This window comes from Pantherophis guttatus, chromosome 3 (assembly GCF_059756535.1).
Source record: "Pantherophis guttatus breed Tessera chromosome 3, ASM5975653v1, whole genome shotgun sequence".
In the NCBI taxonomy this organism is placed as follows: Eukaryota; Metazoa; Chordata; class Lepidosauria; order Squamata; family Colubridae; genus Pantherophis; species Pantherophis guttatus.
The window spans coordinates 84,911,652-84,930,687 of record NC_142065.1 but is presented as its reverse complement, the minus strand read 5'-3'; the positions used below and the strand labels follow the sequence as shown (position 1 = coordinate 84,930,687).

Sequence of the window (19,036 nt, the reverse complement as noted above, 5' to 3'; positions counted from 1 at the left end):
GCTGTGAAAGTATGCACAGTGGCTTCCTTTTTTAATAGGGTGTCCTTAATTTGGTTGCAACAACTACAAGACAGACTTCTGGCGGCAGATGTACGGTCTCTCTCTGGAAGAGGTTTGCTGTGCGGCTACATGGTCCTCCCCGTCCCCTTTCATCAAGCACTATAAACTGGACAGCTACATCTCAGCTGAGGCTGCCTTTGGTAAGGCGGGTCTTCCAAAGGGTGCATGTGGATGGGGGGATCTCAGACCAGGCTGCGACCCACCCGTGAGGACAAGACTGCTTTGGTATGTCCCATTCCTGGATGCTATCTCCACTGCAATGGGGAAGGGGTGTTGGTCTTACCTGATACACTCCTTCTTGTTGAGTGGAGATAGCATCCAGCCCCACCCTGATGCCAGGCTGGCCCTCGGTCCATCGGGGGAAGAACCTCTGACCATGGCACGTAGGGTCTATCTCTATGCCTTCATCAAAAGCTGGGGACCGTTGGGGTAGGCGTGTTCTCACAGCTTTGACAGACTCAATCCTATTGGTTAGCAGACGAGGACAACCTATTCCTGGATGCTATCTCCACTCAACGAGAAGGAGCGTATCAGGTAAGACCAACTCCCCTTTTCTCTTTTTTTTTTGTTGATTACTTTTTGTTACTAAAACCCTTCTTATTTGAATTTAGGTGAGGAAAGTGAAAGGATTGTCTGAGATTGACGATTGATGATAAGTTATCAATAATAAATTCAAGCTCAAACTCAAAAAGACGATCTCACTAATAGGTGACCTCTTTGTTTTTCCTGAGATATAAAATAATCTGACCATTCTTGGCTAGATTTTGGAGACAGTGGGAAAAATACATACTAAAGTTAGATACTGATAAATTAACTAGATCTAGAGAATTTCTTAATAGATAACGATTTAGAGTGGGGCCTGAGACCAGCAGTCATAATTCCCATTTTGTTTAAAAAAGTAGAATAATTAAGCAAACTATAACTATAAATACAACTAGTCCTCGATTTACAACAGTTCATTTAGTGATTGTTTGAAGTTACAATGACACTGAAAAAAATTACTTACGCTTACAACCATTGCAACATCTCCAGGGTCCTGTGGTCAAAATTTGGTTGCTTGGCAACTGACTCATATTTATGCCGATTGTAGTGTCCTAGGGTCATGTTATCACCTTTTGTAACCTTCCACAAACAAAGTCAATGGGGAAGCCAGATTCACTTAACAACCATGTTAATAACTTAACTGCAGTCATTCAGAAAGAGGCGGTGGTGAGGCCTCTCCTCAAGAAGTCTTCCCTGGACCCGGCAGTGTTGGCTAATTATCATCCGGTCTCCAACCTTCGCTTTGTGGTGAAGGTTGTTGAGAGTGTGGTTGCACGACAGCCACCCCAGCACCTGGATGAAACGGTATATCTGGATCTGTTCCAGTCGGGCTTCAGACCTGGGTACAGCACGGAAACGGCATTGGTCGCGTTGGTTGATGATCTCTGGAGGGCTCGGGACAGGGGTTGTTCCTCTGTCCTGGTTCTGTTAGATCCCTCAGCAGCTTTTGATATCATCGACCATGGTACCATGCTGCACCGGTTGGAAGAGTTGGGGGTGGGAGGCACTGTGCTGCGGTGGTTTTCCTCCTTTCTCTCCGACCGGTCGCAGTCTGTTGGCAGGGGGGCAGAGGTCGACCCCGAGGCGCCTTATATGTGGGGTGCCGCAAGGGTCGGTCCTCTCACCCCTTCTGTTCAACATTTATGTGAAGCCACTGGGTGAGATCATCCATGGTTTCGGGGTGAAGTATCATCAGTACGCTGATGACACTCAGCTGTACATCTCCCCCCTGGACCACCCCAATGATGCCCTTGAAGTGATGTCCCGGTGCCTGGAGGCCGTGCAGATCTGGATGGGGCGAAACAGACTCAGGCTCAACCCATCCAAGACCGAGTGGCTGTGGTTTCCGACATCCCGATATAGTCAGTTGGAGCCATCACTGACTATTGGGGACAAGTCGTTGGCCCCCACGGAGAGGGTCGCAACTTGGGCGTCCTCCTGGATTCATGGCTGTCTTTAGAAGAGCATTTGACGGCCGTGACCAGGAGGACTTTTCATCAGGTATGCCTGATCCGCCAGTTGCGTCCCTTTCTAGATCGGGACTCCTTACGCACGGTTACTCATGCCCTCGTCACTTCCCGCCTGGACTACTGTAATGCTCTCTACATGGGGCTCCCCTTGAGGAGCATCTGGAGACTCCAACTGGTGCAGAGTGCGGCCGCACGGGTGGTTATGGGAGCGATGTGGCGTTCCCATGTAACACCTCTCCTGCGCGAGCTGCACTGGCTCCCGGTGGTCTTCCGGGTGCGCTTCAAGGTTTTGGTCACCACCTTTAGAGCGCTCCATGGCTTAGGATCTGGTTATTTACGGGACCGCCTGCTGCCACCAATAGCCTCCCACCGGCCAGTGCGCTCTCATAGAGAGGGGCTCCTCTGGGTGCCGTCGGCCAAACAGTGTCGACTGGCGGCCCCTAGGGAGAGAGCCTTCTCTGTGGGAGCACCTGCTATCTGGAACGTGCTCCCCCCGTAGATACGGAGGATCCTGAATCTACGCACCTTTCACCGCGCTCTCAAGACTTTCCTATTTCAACAGGCCGGCCTGGCCTAACTTTTTCTTTTCCCTTTTTAATTCAAATGATGAATTTTACATTTGTCTTAAAAACATTAGGGTTGTTTAAATTGTCACGGGCCAGATTATTTAATCAGATTTTATGCTGTTTTTAAATTTTGTAATTTATGTGTTTTATCTGGCTGTTCACCGCCCTGAGTCCTGCGGGAGTAGGGCGGTATGTAAATCTAATAAAATAAAATAAAATAAATAAAATAAAAATAAATAAATTCACTTAACAACTGTGACAAGAAAGGTGATAAAATGGGGCAAAACTCACTTAACTGTCTCATTAGCAACATAAATTTTGGATACAATTGTGGTCGTAAGTCGAGGACAACTAGTACTTAGTTTGCTTATTACAGTTAGCTCTATGCTAGACATGTAGACTAAGATACAAAAGCAGTAGCTAGAACAAGAAAAGCAGAGGAGTAGGTAGAATTTGGAGAAACCGATCTGCTATCAACCAAGGCTTAACAATATTACATTTAATGGAGAAATACACTTGTCACTTCACAGTTTCCTTATATTTGGATTTTATAAGTTTTAAAATTGCCTTTTGATTCCATCTCTTGAATAAAACTGGGGAAACTGAAAGCAACTATGATGGATTATCACCTATTACTTCCTATTTGAGCCTTTTATGATGTCTTTGAAAGTCAGAGGTAACCCCAAAGCTATCTATCAAATGCTATGTCAACTTGAGAGGTAATCAAACAAGATTGTAAATTACCTCTACTTTTGTTTAACTTTTGCATAAATGACATAATAGGTTACTTAGATGGGACTTTTATTCTCCAAAGTTGATAGAGCCATTTATATCCGTCCTTCTGTATGCATGTCTAGAAATCCCTATAAGGCTTAGAAGAATTCTACAAGTCCTTGAGAATCTTGCAGGGAGAATTATTTGTAAATAAATAAGATAAAAACTAAAAATATGAGTTTTGTTTGGAGTTGGAGACCAAGGAATACTGCTGGCATATAAATGGGCATCTATGACAGACATATGCAGTCTGTACCTCTAATAGTAGGAAGACACATACATCACTACTATTGTTGGTCAAAATGCTTTGAGAATTAGCAGCATTCCTAAAATGTTTATAATCAAAATATGATAATTATTATTGGAAAGGTTGTGAGTCTGATTGACATATTTCAAATATGTTTTGGTTTATGGATTGGTAACAGAGGTGACATAAGCCTAAAGGGGGAGGGTTTGGAGTTCCCCTAATTATGCGAATTCTAATAACATTTAATCAATATAACAAACAGTTTTATGGGCCATGGCAAAATATATGTTAATGAGTTTCACATGGTGAAACAATGTATGGAAACTTTTGGAAAAAGTGGAAACAAAGTTGACTGTCCATATTTAATCTTTAATTAAGATTGATCTTGGCCATAGAGTTTTATTGATGTCAAAATAAGTAGTGGCCTATATGGTTATGTTAGACAGCTAGAAGTTCTTGAAATTAGAAGAGTCTTCAGTCTGGTAATATTTATGTCCTGAAGTATCTGTGCCTTCAATGTGACCATCAAACAGTCCCTTTCTTTTGATCATATTATGAAAACATCCAAAAATATCCCACCCTTCCCTTTAAAAGGCTGATTAGATATACTGATAAATTATATATCTTTGTACTTTTTTCTGGTTATAATTTTACTGTAGCATACAATATTTACAAGCTTGTAAATATGTTGGGAATTGACTGCTAATGAGAATTAAGAAGATTCGTCAAAATCCTCAGTTATATAATTGCATTGTTGTATTTCTGTCCCATTATGCTTCGTTTTCTACTCACCTTGTTTGGCAGTTTTAATGATAAAGCTTATTAGCATATTATATTAGCATTTCATTACTTTTTAAATTCTTTTTATAGCATAGAATACGTTAATGTATATTGTTACTTTATAGTAACAAATTATTATTGATATTTTAATGCTGTACATAGTTTTAATATCAACTATAACTAATCATAATTTAGTTAATAGTTACTTTGCATTCATCTTAGACTGAAAAAAATATTTAAATGTTTTTATACTGTTTTAAAATGTGTATATATTGTAAATATACTGACACGTGTGTGTATGTATGTGCATACACACACACTGAAAATAAGACTAGGTTTAAATAAGATTAATTTTTGCTCCAAATTACACATTGGGACTTATTTTCCTGTTAGGTCTTATTTTTGGGAAAATACAGTACTAAAATGTGTCTGTCTGGGTGACGTTCTTAATCGGGGCTTATTTTTAGGGTAGGGCTTATATTACAAGCATCCGGAAAAATAATGCTAGGGCTTATTTTCAGGTTGGGTCTTATTTTCGGGAAAACGTACATACATAATAGTTTTATTAAAAGAAAGCCACATTTCATTGTAGTTGTCCATGAATAACCTGATTATAAGCAAGTTGTTCATAGGATACATGTAACCTTAGGTGTGTGTAACTGAGGCCATAAACTTGTGTTTTAAGTTTGAAAAATTCATTTCTTGGTAGCAAGGGCACAGACTGACTATTTTGTCCACCTGCTGGTTTCCATGTTGTAGGTATATCATTAAAAAGAATGTCTATATCTGAGAGTATTAAACCTCATTTCAAAATCAAATCCATATATTTTATTTAACAAATTTAGAGGCTGTCCATCTCACTCTCAGTGCAACTGTGGACAGTATAAATGTGACTGCAACATCCCAAAACTTAGTTATTTTAGACCATTGAAACAGATAATTTAATGAACTGTTATTCTGTTTGCATCTCTACCAACACAATGATTTACTTATTCTTTTCTTTATAAATTTGTTAAAAGGTATTCCTATATTCTCAATTATTGGAAAAATAATTGAAATTGTATCTTTTTCAGAGGTGTCTTTGGAATTGAGGAAACCCACAAAATTGTACAAAACCGTGCATGAGTTTTGAAAATATTTCCTGGATATGTACACATGCAAAATATAAAGGATCCTGGGAATTACATTAATTTTAGAGCATTTATCCTGTCTCAAAGGATATGTTTTAATCTCATCAATTAGTGTCCAGATAAATCTCTTAATGTATCTTATACCCATTCAGTAATTATTATTTATTTATTTATTATTTATTCTTATTTAAGAAATAGTGCTTGAAATAAGGATACCTAAACAATGGAGGAATTTGGTACATATATAAAAATGATAATTATTTTATTTTATTCAGGATAATTTCTTCAGACATTACTTAGTTGTGTGATTTTTAAATTTTTTATTAAAAATTATTAATAATGAAATTTTCATAAAATTGCAACAAATAAAATTATTTCTATAAAATAACCTTACTGATTTTGCTGTTGGTTTATTTTTTAAAGAAATGTGTCCTCATAATAGCAAAGAATAAAAATCATTTTCTGTTCATTCTTGTTTGGTATTTTCATCAGAATTCATCATTTCATCAGCTTTCTCCGTAAACTTGTAAGAGAAATGGGAGGGGAAGTATCACCTCTGTCTCAGTCCCAATAAAATGAATTTCTCCTTAAAACAACAAGTTTTATCAGTTATCGCTAATAGAGTGTAACATAATCTAGGGCACGGGTAACAACTCAATTGCGTCACGTGATGTATCATGAAGTATTGTGATGTTTTTTGTCTTTGTGGAGCTGGGGTGGGGGTGTCCTGCGAGTGACACAACTGGCCCGCGTGTCGCCAGTTTGACAGGCCTGATCTAGGGCATTGATTCTGAGGTTCTTATCCATATTTGATCCTTTTTTGTTGATTAAATTTATGTGCCACCCATCTCACTATTGAGTGATTCTGGGCATCTTACACCATAAAAACAAGAATATAAAAACATTAAAATATCAGAAACATTAAGATTTACAGAATCTGTGTAAAACTAGGAACCAGTACATGTACAGGATGGAAGTGGGATTTTCTTTCTTAGTCCACTAGCCATCTTTACAGTGGGCAGTTCCCATCAGGGTCCCAAGCTGATCAGTGAAGTCAGATTTTGAGGCCGTTTCAGAAGGCCAAAAGGATGAGGACAGATCTCGCCTCCAGCAGCATGATGTTCCAAAGGGCGGGAGGCACAGAAGAAAAGGGCAACCAAAGTTTCTTGACTGGATCTGCAGCATGACCTTTTTGCTGGACTGAGTGAGGGGGGCCAATCCCATTGGGTTGAGAAATTCCTCAAGTAGCCTGATCCTATGTCATGAAGGTCTTTAAAGGTGATAACCAACATCTTGAATTGAACCTGGAAGCAAACTGGCCACCAATGCACCAATGTATGGCCATCCCAGGTGCCTCTAGAACTGTCTGCACAGTTGCCTTCCAAGTATTCTTAAAGAGTAACACTATGTTGAGTGCATTGCAGTTGTCCAAATCCAACATGATCAGGGCATGAGTGCAGGACCTCACAATCCAGGAAATTGTGCAACTGGTACCCAAGACAAAGGCTGTCTTTGAACACAAGTTGTAGCTAGGAGAACTCCCAAGTTGCGCACAGGGTCTATCTGGGCCAGTGCAATGCCATCAGGACTAAATACGTTAAACTCCTAGATCTTTGAGGCTTCACACACTCAATCATACCGGAGTTCACTGATTGTGCCCCATCCAGACCTTCAGGCACCATGAAAGCAAGACTTGGATCAATCACGTTGGAGATGCAAAGTTGAGTATCATCAGTATACTGTCTTTTTATGCTGTCTTCCTGCATTAAGACTAGTCAGATTTTGTATAAGTTACATATGTAAGGATGGAATCCTACCAAGGAGCATGTCAATCCAAAAAGTTCAAACATTTTTAAAATAAATATTAGGTTATATTTCATATAAAATCATATTTAGGAAATGTAAGATTTTATGGATTAGAAGCAGATCTTCTCCTTTTATAACAAACTCAACATGAGAAAAAGATTTGGAATGGGTTTGTAACAGTTTGTAACAGTGTAGTAACAGTTCTTGAGCGAGGGGATTGTATAGCTTCAATGTTTATATCTTTTTTGAATCATATATACCCTGTTTTCCTGAAAATAAGTCCTATCCCAAAAATAAGCTGTACTTAAGATCCTGTGCAGCCAGCCGGCTGCACATTCTGTTTGGTTGTTTGCTGCGTTGCAGGCGGGAGGGTGGAGGCTTGCTTATGGCCGCAACGGAGCAGCAGGCCGAGCAGTATGCTGGTGCCACCAGTGCAAGATGAGGCAAATGTCAGGACATGGATGGCCTGGCTGGGGGAGCCCTGAGGCAAGCTGATGTGATGACCCGGGGCACGGCTGTTGTGGCCCCGCCCTCTGAGCCTGTCCCATCGGAGGAAGAAAGCTCCGAGCATGAGGAAGAGGAGTCAGCCAGGCCTGCCTCTCCAGGCCCCTCCCCTCTGGCATTGTCTCAAGTGCCGGCCGAGGGAGAGGAGACAGCTGATTTGGATCAGAGTGATAAAGAAACATCATTCCTGGACGCACGCCTCCGAAGGCGTGATAAACGTTTGCAGCAGCTTAGGAGGCGTGCTAGGGATTAGAACTGAGTCATTGGACCACACCCCAGAGACTATATAATAGAGGGTGGTAGTCAAGGATTTTTGTGACGAACAAAGCAAACCTTGGATAGTCACTAAAGCCTCGTCCGGAGCTGCTGAGAGAAAGATTTAAAGTGTCGGACATTTGGACTCTTGAGTATTTGTCTTCCTGTTTTACTTTGAAAATAAAGTCACTTGGCAGACGGTGTGTCTATCGCTGCCAAGTGGGAGATAAGAACTGGGTGCGTTCCAAAGTGTTTCCTTAACCCTCGACTGGCTGTGTGTGTGTGTGTGGGTACGGGGACAGATCATCGGCACAGAGATAACACAGGCAGCTGGCAGTTCAAATCGACACCTTATTGCTCCAAATTTTCCCAAACTCTCCCACGTTTCCGGCAAGTCCCAGAGCAAAGTGATGACAAACCTCCACAAACACCTCAAGCAGCCTCTGGCTGCAAATAGTCCAGCCCAGCACTGTGTACACAAGGCTGCACAGCAATAAATCTAGCAGGGCTAATCAAGGAGTTCAGGAAGCAAAGGATCCAGTTAATTAGGTCAGAAAGCCAGAAAGAATGCAAGGACTCTTAGAAAGTTCAAACGTCAGCACTTAACACTTCAAGAACTCAGCATTTGTTCTCAACAAATTCCTCTCCCACAGCATCTCCTTAAGTCTCATTCCCCAGGTGTGCCTTGTGAAGATGGCCAGGTCACTCTTCTCCTGAGTAGCCTACTCAGTCTGGGCTGTTCTCGCCTTCTCTCCACACTCTGTGCTCTCGGATCAGGAGGGAATGGTCCTTGCTCCTCACCTAAGCTCTGTCTCTCATGTTCATTCTACCCCTGTTCCTCCCTGTCTACAAGCTTTCTAATCCTGAAAGGCCCTGGCCTGACTAACCCTGCCCTTCCCCATTTTCTTCCAATGGGCCAATGAAGCCGCCCCCTCAATCTCTGTTGGTTTAGGCTCCAGCTTGTCTTCTCCCATAGATTCAGGCTCTGACGGGGGCATGACAGCTGATGAGGGGAGTGCGGGGCAGCTCCACCCCCCTCATCTCATGGCCACGGGATCAGTGTGTCGCTCAGTTTCCTGCTCTGTTGTGGCTGCAAACAGAATAAGTGGGCTGGCAGCCATGCGGGGTCCTTCTGGATTGGATTGATGGAGCTGTGGTGGCAAGGCGAGGCAGGTGTTGGGGCGTGGGTGACCTGGCTGCAGGGGCCCTGAGTTATACCAGTGCAGGATTAGTTCCAACCCCTTCCTTGCGGCGGTGGCAACACTGGTACACCACGCAGCCTCCTGCCCTGCCGCGAGCAAGCAGAAGAATTGGGCCTCCTGTACACGGGGGGAAAATAAGACACCCCCTGAAAATAAGCCCTAGTGCTTATTTTGGTGTCCAAAAGAAATTAAGACCCGGTCTTATTTTGGGGGAAACATAGGTAAGAAAGAAGAAGCTGTACGTCAGTTTCTAATGGATGAAATGGTTTGGCCTGTAGACCTGTAGAATGCAATGGAATTTTCTGTGCAAGTGTTTTTTAAAAGTAACCTGGTACAATCAATAAGAACAGAAATTTATTTTTATTAAATAGAAAGTAAAAACCAATAAGCTTATAAACCTGAGTTCATCCTTTATAAGGGAAGATAAATCCTGAAGGTGTTGCATTGCTTGTGCTCTTTGCCAACCTGGAAATTTGGAAAAAAGAAAAACAGACCAGGACTCTGGTGACTGTTTTTGTTCAGGTATCCTGTTTCAGAGTAGTTTGCAGACACTCATTCTGAATTTTAGTTATTTTATTCCTGTGATACCAAGTTGAATTAGCACATGGTCATAAATATATCAGCTCAGGGATTCAGAAGACATACTGGGGTTTTTTTTTTAATTATTATTTTTTGAGAGCTACAACACTTAACACTTTTGTCATTTGGATTGATACTTTTTTTGGACTGGAAGAGATCATTGAAAATAAGCTCTTCTGCTTGATCCAGTTTCATATAATATATATTTTTCCCCAATGCAGATTTAAAAGCAGGAGCCTCTCCTGATTGTGCACTAAATGCACTAAATGAAACAAATCTTTCTTCCCATTTTTGAACATAAGTCACATAATGTAGAAAACCAAAAAGTGACATATATCAAACCATGCTGCAAAATTTATATAATTATACTACTTCAGAGAAAGAATATTTTGCAATATATCCATTACTTTAAAGGTGTGTAGCAGATCAGACCATAGGCTTATCAAGTTCATAGGCTTATGAAGTTCATAGGCTTATCAAGTCTAACATTCTGTTTCCTGCTGTGGTCAGTAAGAAAACACTGGGTGGTCCACAAAACATGGAAGTAATAGCTATTTTTCCTCCTCAGTTTAAATTTATGGGCATGCTGCTTTCTAGAGATAGCTTGCATGCAGCCATGAAGATTGATACTGTAAATGATGATACTTAATCATTACCCATTTGTTTTATTTCTTTTAAAATGTGATTAATTCTAAGGTGTGGCACAAATTTTAAAACCAGGTTATGGACAGGATTCTGGTTTTTATGGCATTATGATTATTTAACTTCAGCAATCAGATTATTTTTGAGAAACATGCATACACACAGTGGTTGTCTATAGCATGTCAATTTTTTGTCCCGTTTTCTAATCAAAATACTTATTTCTTGTTGGGTTTTCTGTTTAGAATCACCAATATCAGTTTCTAACAACTATTGTTTTATTATAGATTTATAACAATTTTGTAATACTCATTAAGATAATTATGGGTTGTTTACAATAAAATATTGTCATAAAACATCCCACTAAAATAACCATCATTTGCCATAAAAACTATGGTTGAAATAATTAAATATTACCCAATGACAATAGCTGACTGTTAATGCTGTTTTGAAAAGGTTTTCCATACAGGTGATCCAGAATTCTGCTATAGTTAATGATATGATTAATTGTCACCAGCTCTGAGGAGGCCCAGCATGGCTTACACTTCCCATCTAGTGTGTCCAGACAAGGGAACTAGGCAGAAGTTGAGAGATGGCCTTTTCAAGGGAAAGCACACCACTGTCTTTTTCATAGCAGTGTCATCACACTTTTCTTCAGAGAAATGTTAATCCTATCCTAAATCTAGCAAAATCTAGCGGGTCCCATCTCCTAGGGAGATATACCTGGTGGGACCCAGAAGAAGGGCCTTCTTCGTAGTGGCTCCCTCTCTCTGGAACATCATTCCCCCAGAGATTAGAATGGCCCCCACTCTTTTCCATAAGGCGCTGAAGACCTGGTCCTGTCAGTGGGCTTGGGGAACCCAGAGCAGGATGGAGCCAATTAAATGGCTTGTGTGAACTGCTGTTGCTGGGGTGGGAGGCGATTTTATTATATGATATTATTTGATTCTTTTTTATTAGTTTTATTGTTTTAAATGAGGTTTTATATTCTGCAAGGTCCTAGGAATGGCCAAGAATGGGTTGAATCATCTGTTTCCTGTTGAGATCGAGCTGTCTGTTTCTTTTAGCCACGCCTCCTGCCTCCACTTTCCTGCCCCAGTTTCGGCTCGGCCTTAACCTGAACGAGACATTTCAAAGCATTCCTGGTCACTTCTGATCTTCAGGATCGTGAGCTTTATAAACAATTTTCTCCTTTTCTATTTTTCTATTTCTGCCTTCCTTTAAGGATTAGAGGCGGCGGTTGGCTTTTAAAGCTGCTGCTTTAAGGACTTTACAGTCCTTGAGGGCCCATTTTCCTCGCTGGAGCGAGAGGGAGTCCCTGCCTAGTTTTGGCTAGGCATACTCGGTGGCAGTGGCCTCGAGAGGCATGGTCCCTACTCAGCAGTTGCTGGGCATACCTAAGAGCCACAGCCTCAGTGGAGGCCATTGGAGTACCTGTTTAGTCTCGGCTAGGCACACTCAGAATTCCCTGCTAGCCTGATTGGCTTTAAGTCCCTGCCTGGTCTCGGCTAGGTATACTGATTGCAGGAGGTTTTGGGCTACAGGAGTCTGCAAACAGTTTGTAACGGCTGCATTTTTCAAATTGCAAAATGGAGGGAAGAGCTACTGGGCATAGAGCCAAGAAGCAAGGTTCCAGTAATTCGAATCTGGCAACTAATGTTGCAATGCTTCCAGAGGCCACTCCCTTAACTGGGGCCCAAGGGAAGCAAAACATTCCAAAGCTTCTGAAAAAGATACTAGTAGAAGATATAAGGCTCTGGAAAAACAATTTCACAGAGCAGAGAAGGATCAATCCCAACACGCCCATGCTAGGGCTGAACAGGGTACTTCTTGCCCAGCTTCTTCCTCTTCTTCCTCTGAGAAATTGCTGACTAATCAGCCTGTAATTGCTCTACTCTTGTCACCTGAGGGTGCAAGTGAGGCTTCCTTTAACTTGTCTCCTAACACTAATGATTCTCTTGTGTGAGATTCTGTTTTCTGCCCAGCTTCTGCGGCTGCTCCCATTGCTACTGCTGCTGCTGCAACTCAACATTGAACTCCTCGAAGAGAAGTGTCAGCCACCTTCACACCGGCTGCAGCTGGTTTGAGACAAGGTGAGACCTATACTTCTGATTTACCTGCTGATCTCAAATTGCTCATTGCGCAAACTGTTTCTCAGGCAATTGTGGATAAATTGAGCAGTATTCCCAGGCCTGTAGCCCCTCCAGTTGAGGCTCTCACCAGTCTTCCCCATGGAGAGCATTTGGCAAGAGACCTGTCTTACAGGCAGGAGTCCCAATCGCAGGATGAATCTTCTGATGACGAAGATTCACGTATACAAGAAGGGAGTCAAGGAGTGGTGGATTTATCGGAGGATGAAGGGTTAACACCCAATGTGCCGGCCTTTTACGGCCTCTTTCCTCCTGCCATTTTTAAATCTCTTCTGCACAAGGCACGTGTGACAGCAGGGATGAGGTTAGACCCCTGTCTCAGCTCACCAGGACCCACAAATCCCAGTGACCTCCTTTTCTCCAAGCCGGCCACTGTACAGGAGGATGTTCTGGCTCCACAGTTGTTCATTGATGTGGTGCAACAACAGTGGGCACTACCAGTATCCTTCCCAACACCAGGTGGTCTTGACTGTCGGTTTTACCAGCTGGCACCAGCATTGGAAAACCAACTGCTTTTTGCCCATGGTAGATTCTCCAGTGGCATCTCTTGTCTTCCCCTCATTGGTATCTGGCGATATAGCGGAGGGGCTGAAACCAGAGGATAAAAAAGTGGAATTGACATTGCGCAAGATGCACCAGTCCTCAGCCTGGGTGATTAAGGCCGCATCTGCAGCCTCATCTTTTAATCGCACTTCGTTACTGTGGTTCCAGCAGATGCAACTGAGGGTTCCATCCAGTAAAACCAGGCTCCATCAGGACTTGAATAAATTGATCGCAGCAACACAATTTTCTGCAGATGCAACATTACCTGCAAGTATGCTTCTCAATCTTTGGCCTCCTCCATCACATCAAGGAGGATGCTCTGGCTCCACAATTGGCAGGCGGATGCCAAGTCCAAATGGTGGTTGGCCTCGGCCCCTTATACAGTGGGCTCCCTCTTCGGGGAGGCTATGGAGCCTGTATTACTTGAGAATAAGGACAAGAGGAAGGTCCTGCCATCCTCCCTTAAGAAGGGCGAGAGGCACACGGCTCCTTATTATCGCAGGTCTTCATATTGGCCTGATTCCAGCTCTTCTTTCCAACAGTCTCAATGACCTTTTCCTCAACGTTCTGACCGCCAAACAGATAGGACAGGGTTTCACACCCAGCCTAGGCAGGCCCTCCAGAGCAAACAGCCCTTTCGAGGGGCAGGAAGTTGCGCCTTTCGTAGACCATGATGACTACATGCCAAGCGCACGCATTGGCGGCCGATTGGCTCTTTTTGCGTCCCAATGGGAGATGATCACGAACGACCTCTGGATCCTCAATACAGTGAGGCTCAGCCTCAGCTTGGACTTCCTCTCCCTTCCTCCAAATCACTTTGTCAGCTGTTTGGTATCCTGAAGCAGTGAAAAAGAAATTCTCCTGGAAGCCACCATCCAGCATTTACTGGAAATTCAGGCACTCGAGGCAGTTCCGGAGAACCAGAGGGGTCGGGGGTTTTACTCCACCCTGTTTATGGTCCCAAAGTCTTCGGGGGGGTGGAGAGCAATTCTAAATCTAAAAAAATTAAATTTGTATCTGGTCTACAAAAGGTTCAAAATGAATTCCCTAACCACCATCCTAGAGGGAATTCGGGAAGGCGACTTCCTGGCATCAATCAACCTTACGGAGGCTTACCTCCATGTGCCAATCCTACCCGGCACATCGTCAGTATCTCCGCTTCTGCTTCAAGCAGTCTCACTACCAATACAGCGCCTTGCCCTTTGGACTAGCGTTGGCACCCCAGGCCTTCACCAAGGTTCTGGCAGCATTAGCGGCTTATCTATGATCAATTCTTATTCGTCTACAATGCTATTTGGACAACATTCTTGTGCAAGTGTCCTCCTTCGAGGAAACCAGGAGGCATTGCAGACAACAATCACCGTTTTACGACAGCATGGATTCTCCGTGAACTTTCCAAAGAGTCAGCTGGTTCTGGCCATGAGACTCTTACACTTGGGGATGGAAATCGACACCAGGCTGGGATGGGTCTTCCTTTCCCAAGACTGCAAGGACAACCTGTCATCCCTGCTCAGACAGATAAGAGCAGAGCATCGGGTCCCCATTGTCCTATTAGCACGACTGTTGGGGATGTTTGTGTCATGCATCTCGATAGTGCCTTGGCCTCGGCTGCACACAAGAACCCTTCACTGGTTCCTGCTCCCATACCAACGGGCAGGCAACAGCAGCTCTCAGACCAAAGTATGTGTTCCCCCAGAGGTGTTGCTCTCCCTCAAGTGGTGGATGTCTCCAGTGCTGGACAAGGGCTGTCTCATGATAACATCAGATGCCAGCCTCTTCAGGGCCACATGGCTCAGGGCTGCTGGACCCCAGCGGACCTGACCCACAACATCAATTGGCTGGAGCTTCGGGCGGCACACCTTGCCCTTTGCCACTTCAAGACCTTAGTACAGGGCCAACACGTTCTCATTCTTATGGACAACGTCACGGCCAAGGCACACATAAACTGTCAAGGAGGCACTCATTCCAGGAGCCTCATGACGGAAGCGGAGCTCCTGGGGAGGTGGGCGGAAAAGCATTTACTTTCCTTCAACGCGGAGCATATCATGGGGGCGGCAAGCATTCAGGCGGATTGCCTCAGCCGCTCCACAATAGACAACGCAGAATGGTAGTTACACCCCACGCTCTTCTTGGAACTGACAATCAGATTCAGTCAGCCAGTAGTAGACCTGTTTGCCTCCCAAGAAAATGCTCAGCTTCCCAGGTATTTCACCAGGTTCCCGTCACAAGGGGTGGAGGGGACCAATGCCTTTCGCAGCCCTTGGCCAAGTGGCCTACTTTATGCCTTTCCACCTCTTTCGCTGATCCCAGGTGTTGTCAGGAAGGTAATTGAGGAAAGGGCGGAAGTCCTCCTAATTGCCCCTCGCTGGCCCAGGTGCCTGTGGTTTGCACATCTGGTCGACCTCTCAGTCTCCCAGCCCTGGAGGATCCTTCAGGAGCGGATATCACTCAGCCAAGGTGCCTTGCAACATCCGGAGCCCCAGTGGCTCAACTTAACCGTTTGGCACTTGAGCGGGGAGTCCTGAGGAAGCGTGGCTTCTCTTCCAGGGTCATTGTAACCGTCCAGGCCTCTCGCAGACATTCTACGAATCGTATTTATGATTCCACATGGGCAGCATTTATCACCTGGTCTGGGGCTAGGGATCTCGACCCCACCTCTGCTACAGTTTCACATGTTTTAGAATTTTTGCAGGACGGATTGGACAAAGATCTGCCCACAACACACTCCGCAGGCAGGTTGCAGCGCTGTCCATGGTCTTGCGGTGTGAGACTGTGGACATCATTGTCCACGGTCCCAATGGGCCCAAGAGGACATAATTGGCCCATGAACCTATTCTTAGGCAATCTATTAAGGGAGCTGCAAACCTCCGACCTCCAGTGGTCCATCGCTACCCCACATGGGATTTATCTTGAGTTCTTCAGGCCCTTACATCGGTCCCGTTTGAACCTTTTGTGCACATGGACTACTCAGAGGGCTGAAAAAGTTATTTTTGACTGGTCCTCACACTTTTGACCAGTTCTCGAATTTTCGACTGTCCTCACATTTTACGTTTTTTGCCCTATCTTATCACCATGATGAAAAGAAGCAGTTGTGAAATGAGTGACATGGTTGTTAAGAATGCTGCACGGGCATAAATGTGAGGATGGTCATAAGTGTGAGGACCAGTCAAAAGTGCGAGGACCTGTCAGAAATGACTTTTTTCAGCCCTCTGAGTAGTCCCTATACACATAGCCATGGCCACCCGGTCACATGACCAGCTAGCCACGCCCACCCAGTCACATGACCTCCAAGCCACACCCACAAAATAAGCCATGCCCACAGAACCAGTAGTAAAAAAATTTAGAACCCACCCCTGGTTGGCGGTCACCACAACATGAGGAACTGTATTAAAGGGTCGCGGCATTAGGAAGGTTGAGAACCACTGCTTTAGGCCCTTACAGAAAGTAGAGACTGTAACAGCAATGGGGGAGAAATTTATTTTGAGACTTGGCAAGATTCTGATAATGTAACCTTATAAAAGAGTAGAATGTATTCATCTGGGTATGGTTCTTGTCTGGACTATCTCACAAGATTGAACTCACAATTCAAAAATGTGGTCCACGATCTTCTGCAGATCATTTTGTACACCAGCTTTAACTCATGTTTATCTTTACAATCCATTTTCTCATACATACACATCCAATTATTTCCAAAGTAGCATTGTTGGTTATTTCCCAAATTCTTATAACCTCCTGTCCTTCCTATCTGTAGCATTGTGACTTGTACAAGATCTGAAACTTGGTTGGACAAATCTTGAGATCCTGAAATCAAATAAATAAAAATTGCTCTCTGGATTGAACACTAAACTATCATCAGTAATTTGGTCATTTAGGTACAAGGCTGGAGCAATGGTTTAGAAGGGATCTGCACTGTGGGTCTGTTTTTTTAGTGGTCTACTGAATCCCCCCCCCCCCCGACTTTCCTATGCCCAACATTGCTAAATATGGTCATTACTGTCCGGACCCAGTATCATTTTTCAGCATCCCATTTGGCATCTGATAGCTTTTTATCCTATACGTTTAGTGGCAGTATGCATAGTACATTTGCAAACCCTTTTAAGTCCAACCTATGCCATCATCAGTCTGCATCCACAATTCCATGGACATTCATTACATCCTAATTATGATCATGTTCTCTTTCTTAGTACATAAATCAAATAATCTCTTGAAAGTATGTTTTTTAATCTTGAGCAAAGTTCTTAAACATCTGGCACAGTCTAAGTATCTGACTAAAACAACTGGTGTAATATGTTAGTTCTGTTGAGAAAGAAATAAGATTTTCATGGATTTAAATTGTGTTTCCTGACTAAGTTTATATATTTTTATATTTTGTAAGTGTTTCATGGCTGAATTGTTCCAGATTTTTCAAATTAAAATAGAACACAAATTTCACATTTATAGCCCAAGTGCTTTCCTCTATTTAATTAGTAGAATAGGCCAATAAATGGTAGTGACTCATGCAAAAACTCAGTAGGAGCTTTTATTTTTTTAAAAATGAAATTATGTTGTGTGGAGTTTGGGCTGAGATGATCTAAATCACACTCCAAACAGGGATGGAGTATAACTTCATATTCTGTGCAGCAGTGAATGCTGATTATAAGAAAACATTCATAGCTGTAAATTATAAAGAAATCCTACAGGCAGCATTTCCTGCTAATGGGATGGGTAGATAATTTTGAGAGGTATACACTATGTTCATGACACATCAATATGACTTAACAAATGAGAATTGTTTGATAATCCAAATACAAAAAATAATTCACTCATTATAAACTGATGTTTGCTTTAGATAATTAGTTATAGAAACTATGCAAGTATGTCTTCCCTTTTTCTGTATGCTGTCATGCTAGAGTTTTCTAATCTGTTTTGGTCTGCTTGGTAATTTATTAGATGTAGTTTTTATTATCTTTTTAAACATTTAATTGAAAGATTTCAAATTCATTTTTCATATACTAATTTGAAAACCTGTGTGTATACTAAGTGTATTTTTCTCTGAATTTATAATAAATTTTAGATATGAAATTAATTCAAAAATGTTTTACAGCCAATGGTAACGACAACAAGAAATTCAAGGGTGAAGATAAAATGGATGGGGCTCCTTCTCGTGTTCTTCATATCAGGAAATTACCAGGAGAAGTGACAGAAACAGAAGTTATTGCTTTGGGTTTACCTTTTGGTAAGGTAACCAACATTCTCATGCTGAAAGGAAAAAATCAGGTATTTTCTCTTTTTGTCTTATTTTTTCAATATACAAAGTTTTTTTCCCCCATCCCAAGACACTTACTGTAAGTTTTACCCTTAAGATGTATGCATTTTATCATAATATACCAATTATAGGAAACTTTTTTTAATCAACTGAGACATGGAAAAGTATTTTAGGTTGTTAGGTGCAAAATCAAAAACAATGTGACAGCAAAGATTTTTATGTATTTGCTTTGTGAAAAATGGAGGGAGGGGGAAGCAGATCTTAAAAATGTTGTTCTGGTAAAATAGATCTCGGGCTAAATGCCTGACTGTATATTGAAACTAAGAATGGTCCACAGTTGGTTTTTAGCTGTAAGCTATAGCACCAATTAACTGGAAAGTACAAGGAACAGGACACATTTCCTATGTTTTGTGATATCATGTTCACACAGTGATATAGTTTTTTATAGGGGATTCTGTGTCTCTTTCCATGAATGTTTTAAAATGGGAGCAACGTAGCGCTATATGGTTCAGATGCAATCAATTCTAGATTGACTTGGCAAATT

The 19,036-nt window shown here is 42.5% G+C and overlaps 1 protein-coding gene across 7 annotated transcripts in view; it reads left to right on the top strand.

Annotated features, from left to right (window-relative positions):
- The window catches only part of PTBP2 (polypyrimidine tract binding protein 2), a 94,870-nt gene that overhangs the window by 26,971 nt on the left and 48,863 nt on the right, over window positions 1–19,036 (top strand). For all 7 annotated transcript variants that reach the window (XM_034437271.2, XM_034437270.2, XM_034437269.3 and 4 more), the window contains one exon: window positions 18,331–18,503. In XM_034437271.2, the coding sequence (XP_034293162.2) occupies window positions 18,331–18,503 (173 nt within the window). The remainder of the gene's footprint in view (window positions 1–18,330; window positions 18,504–19,036) is intronic.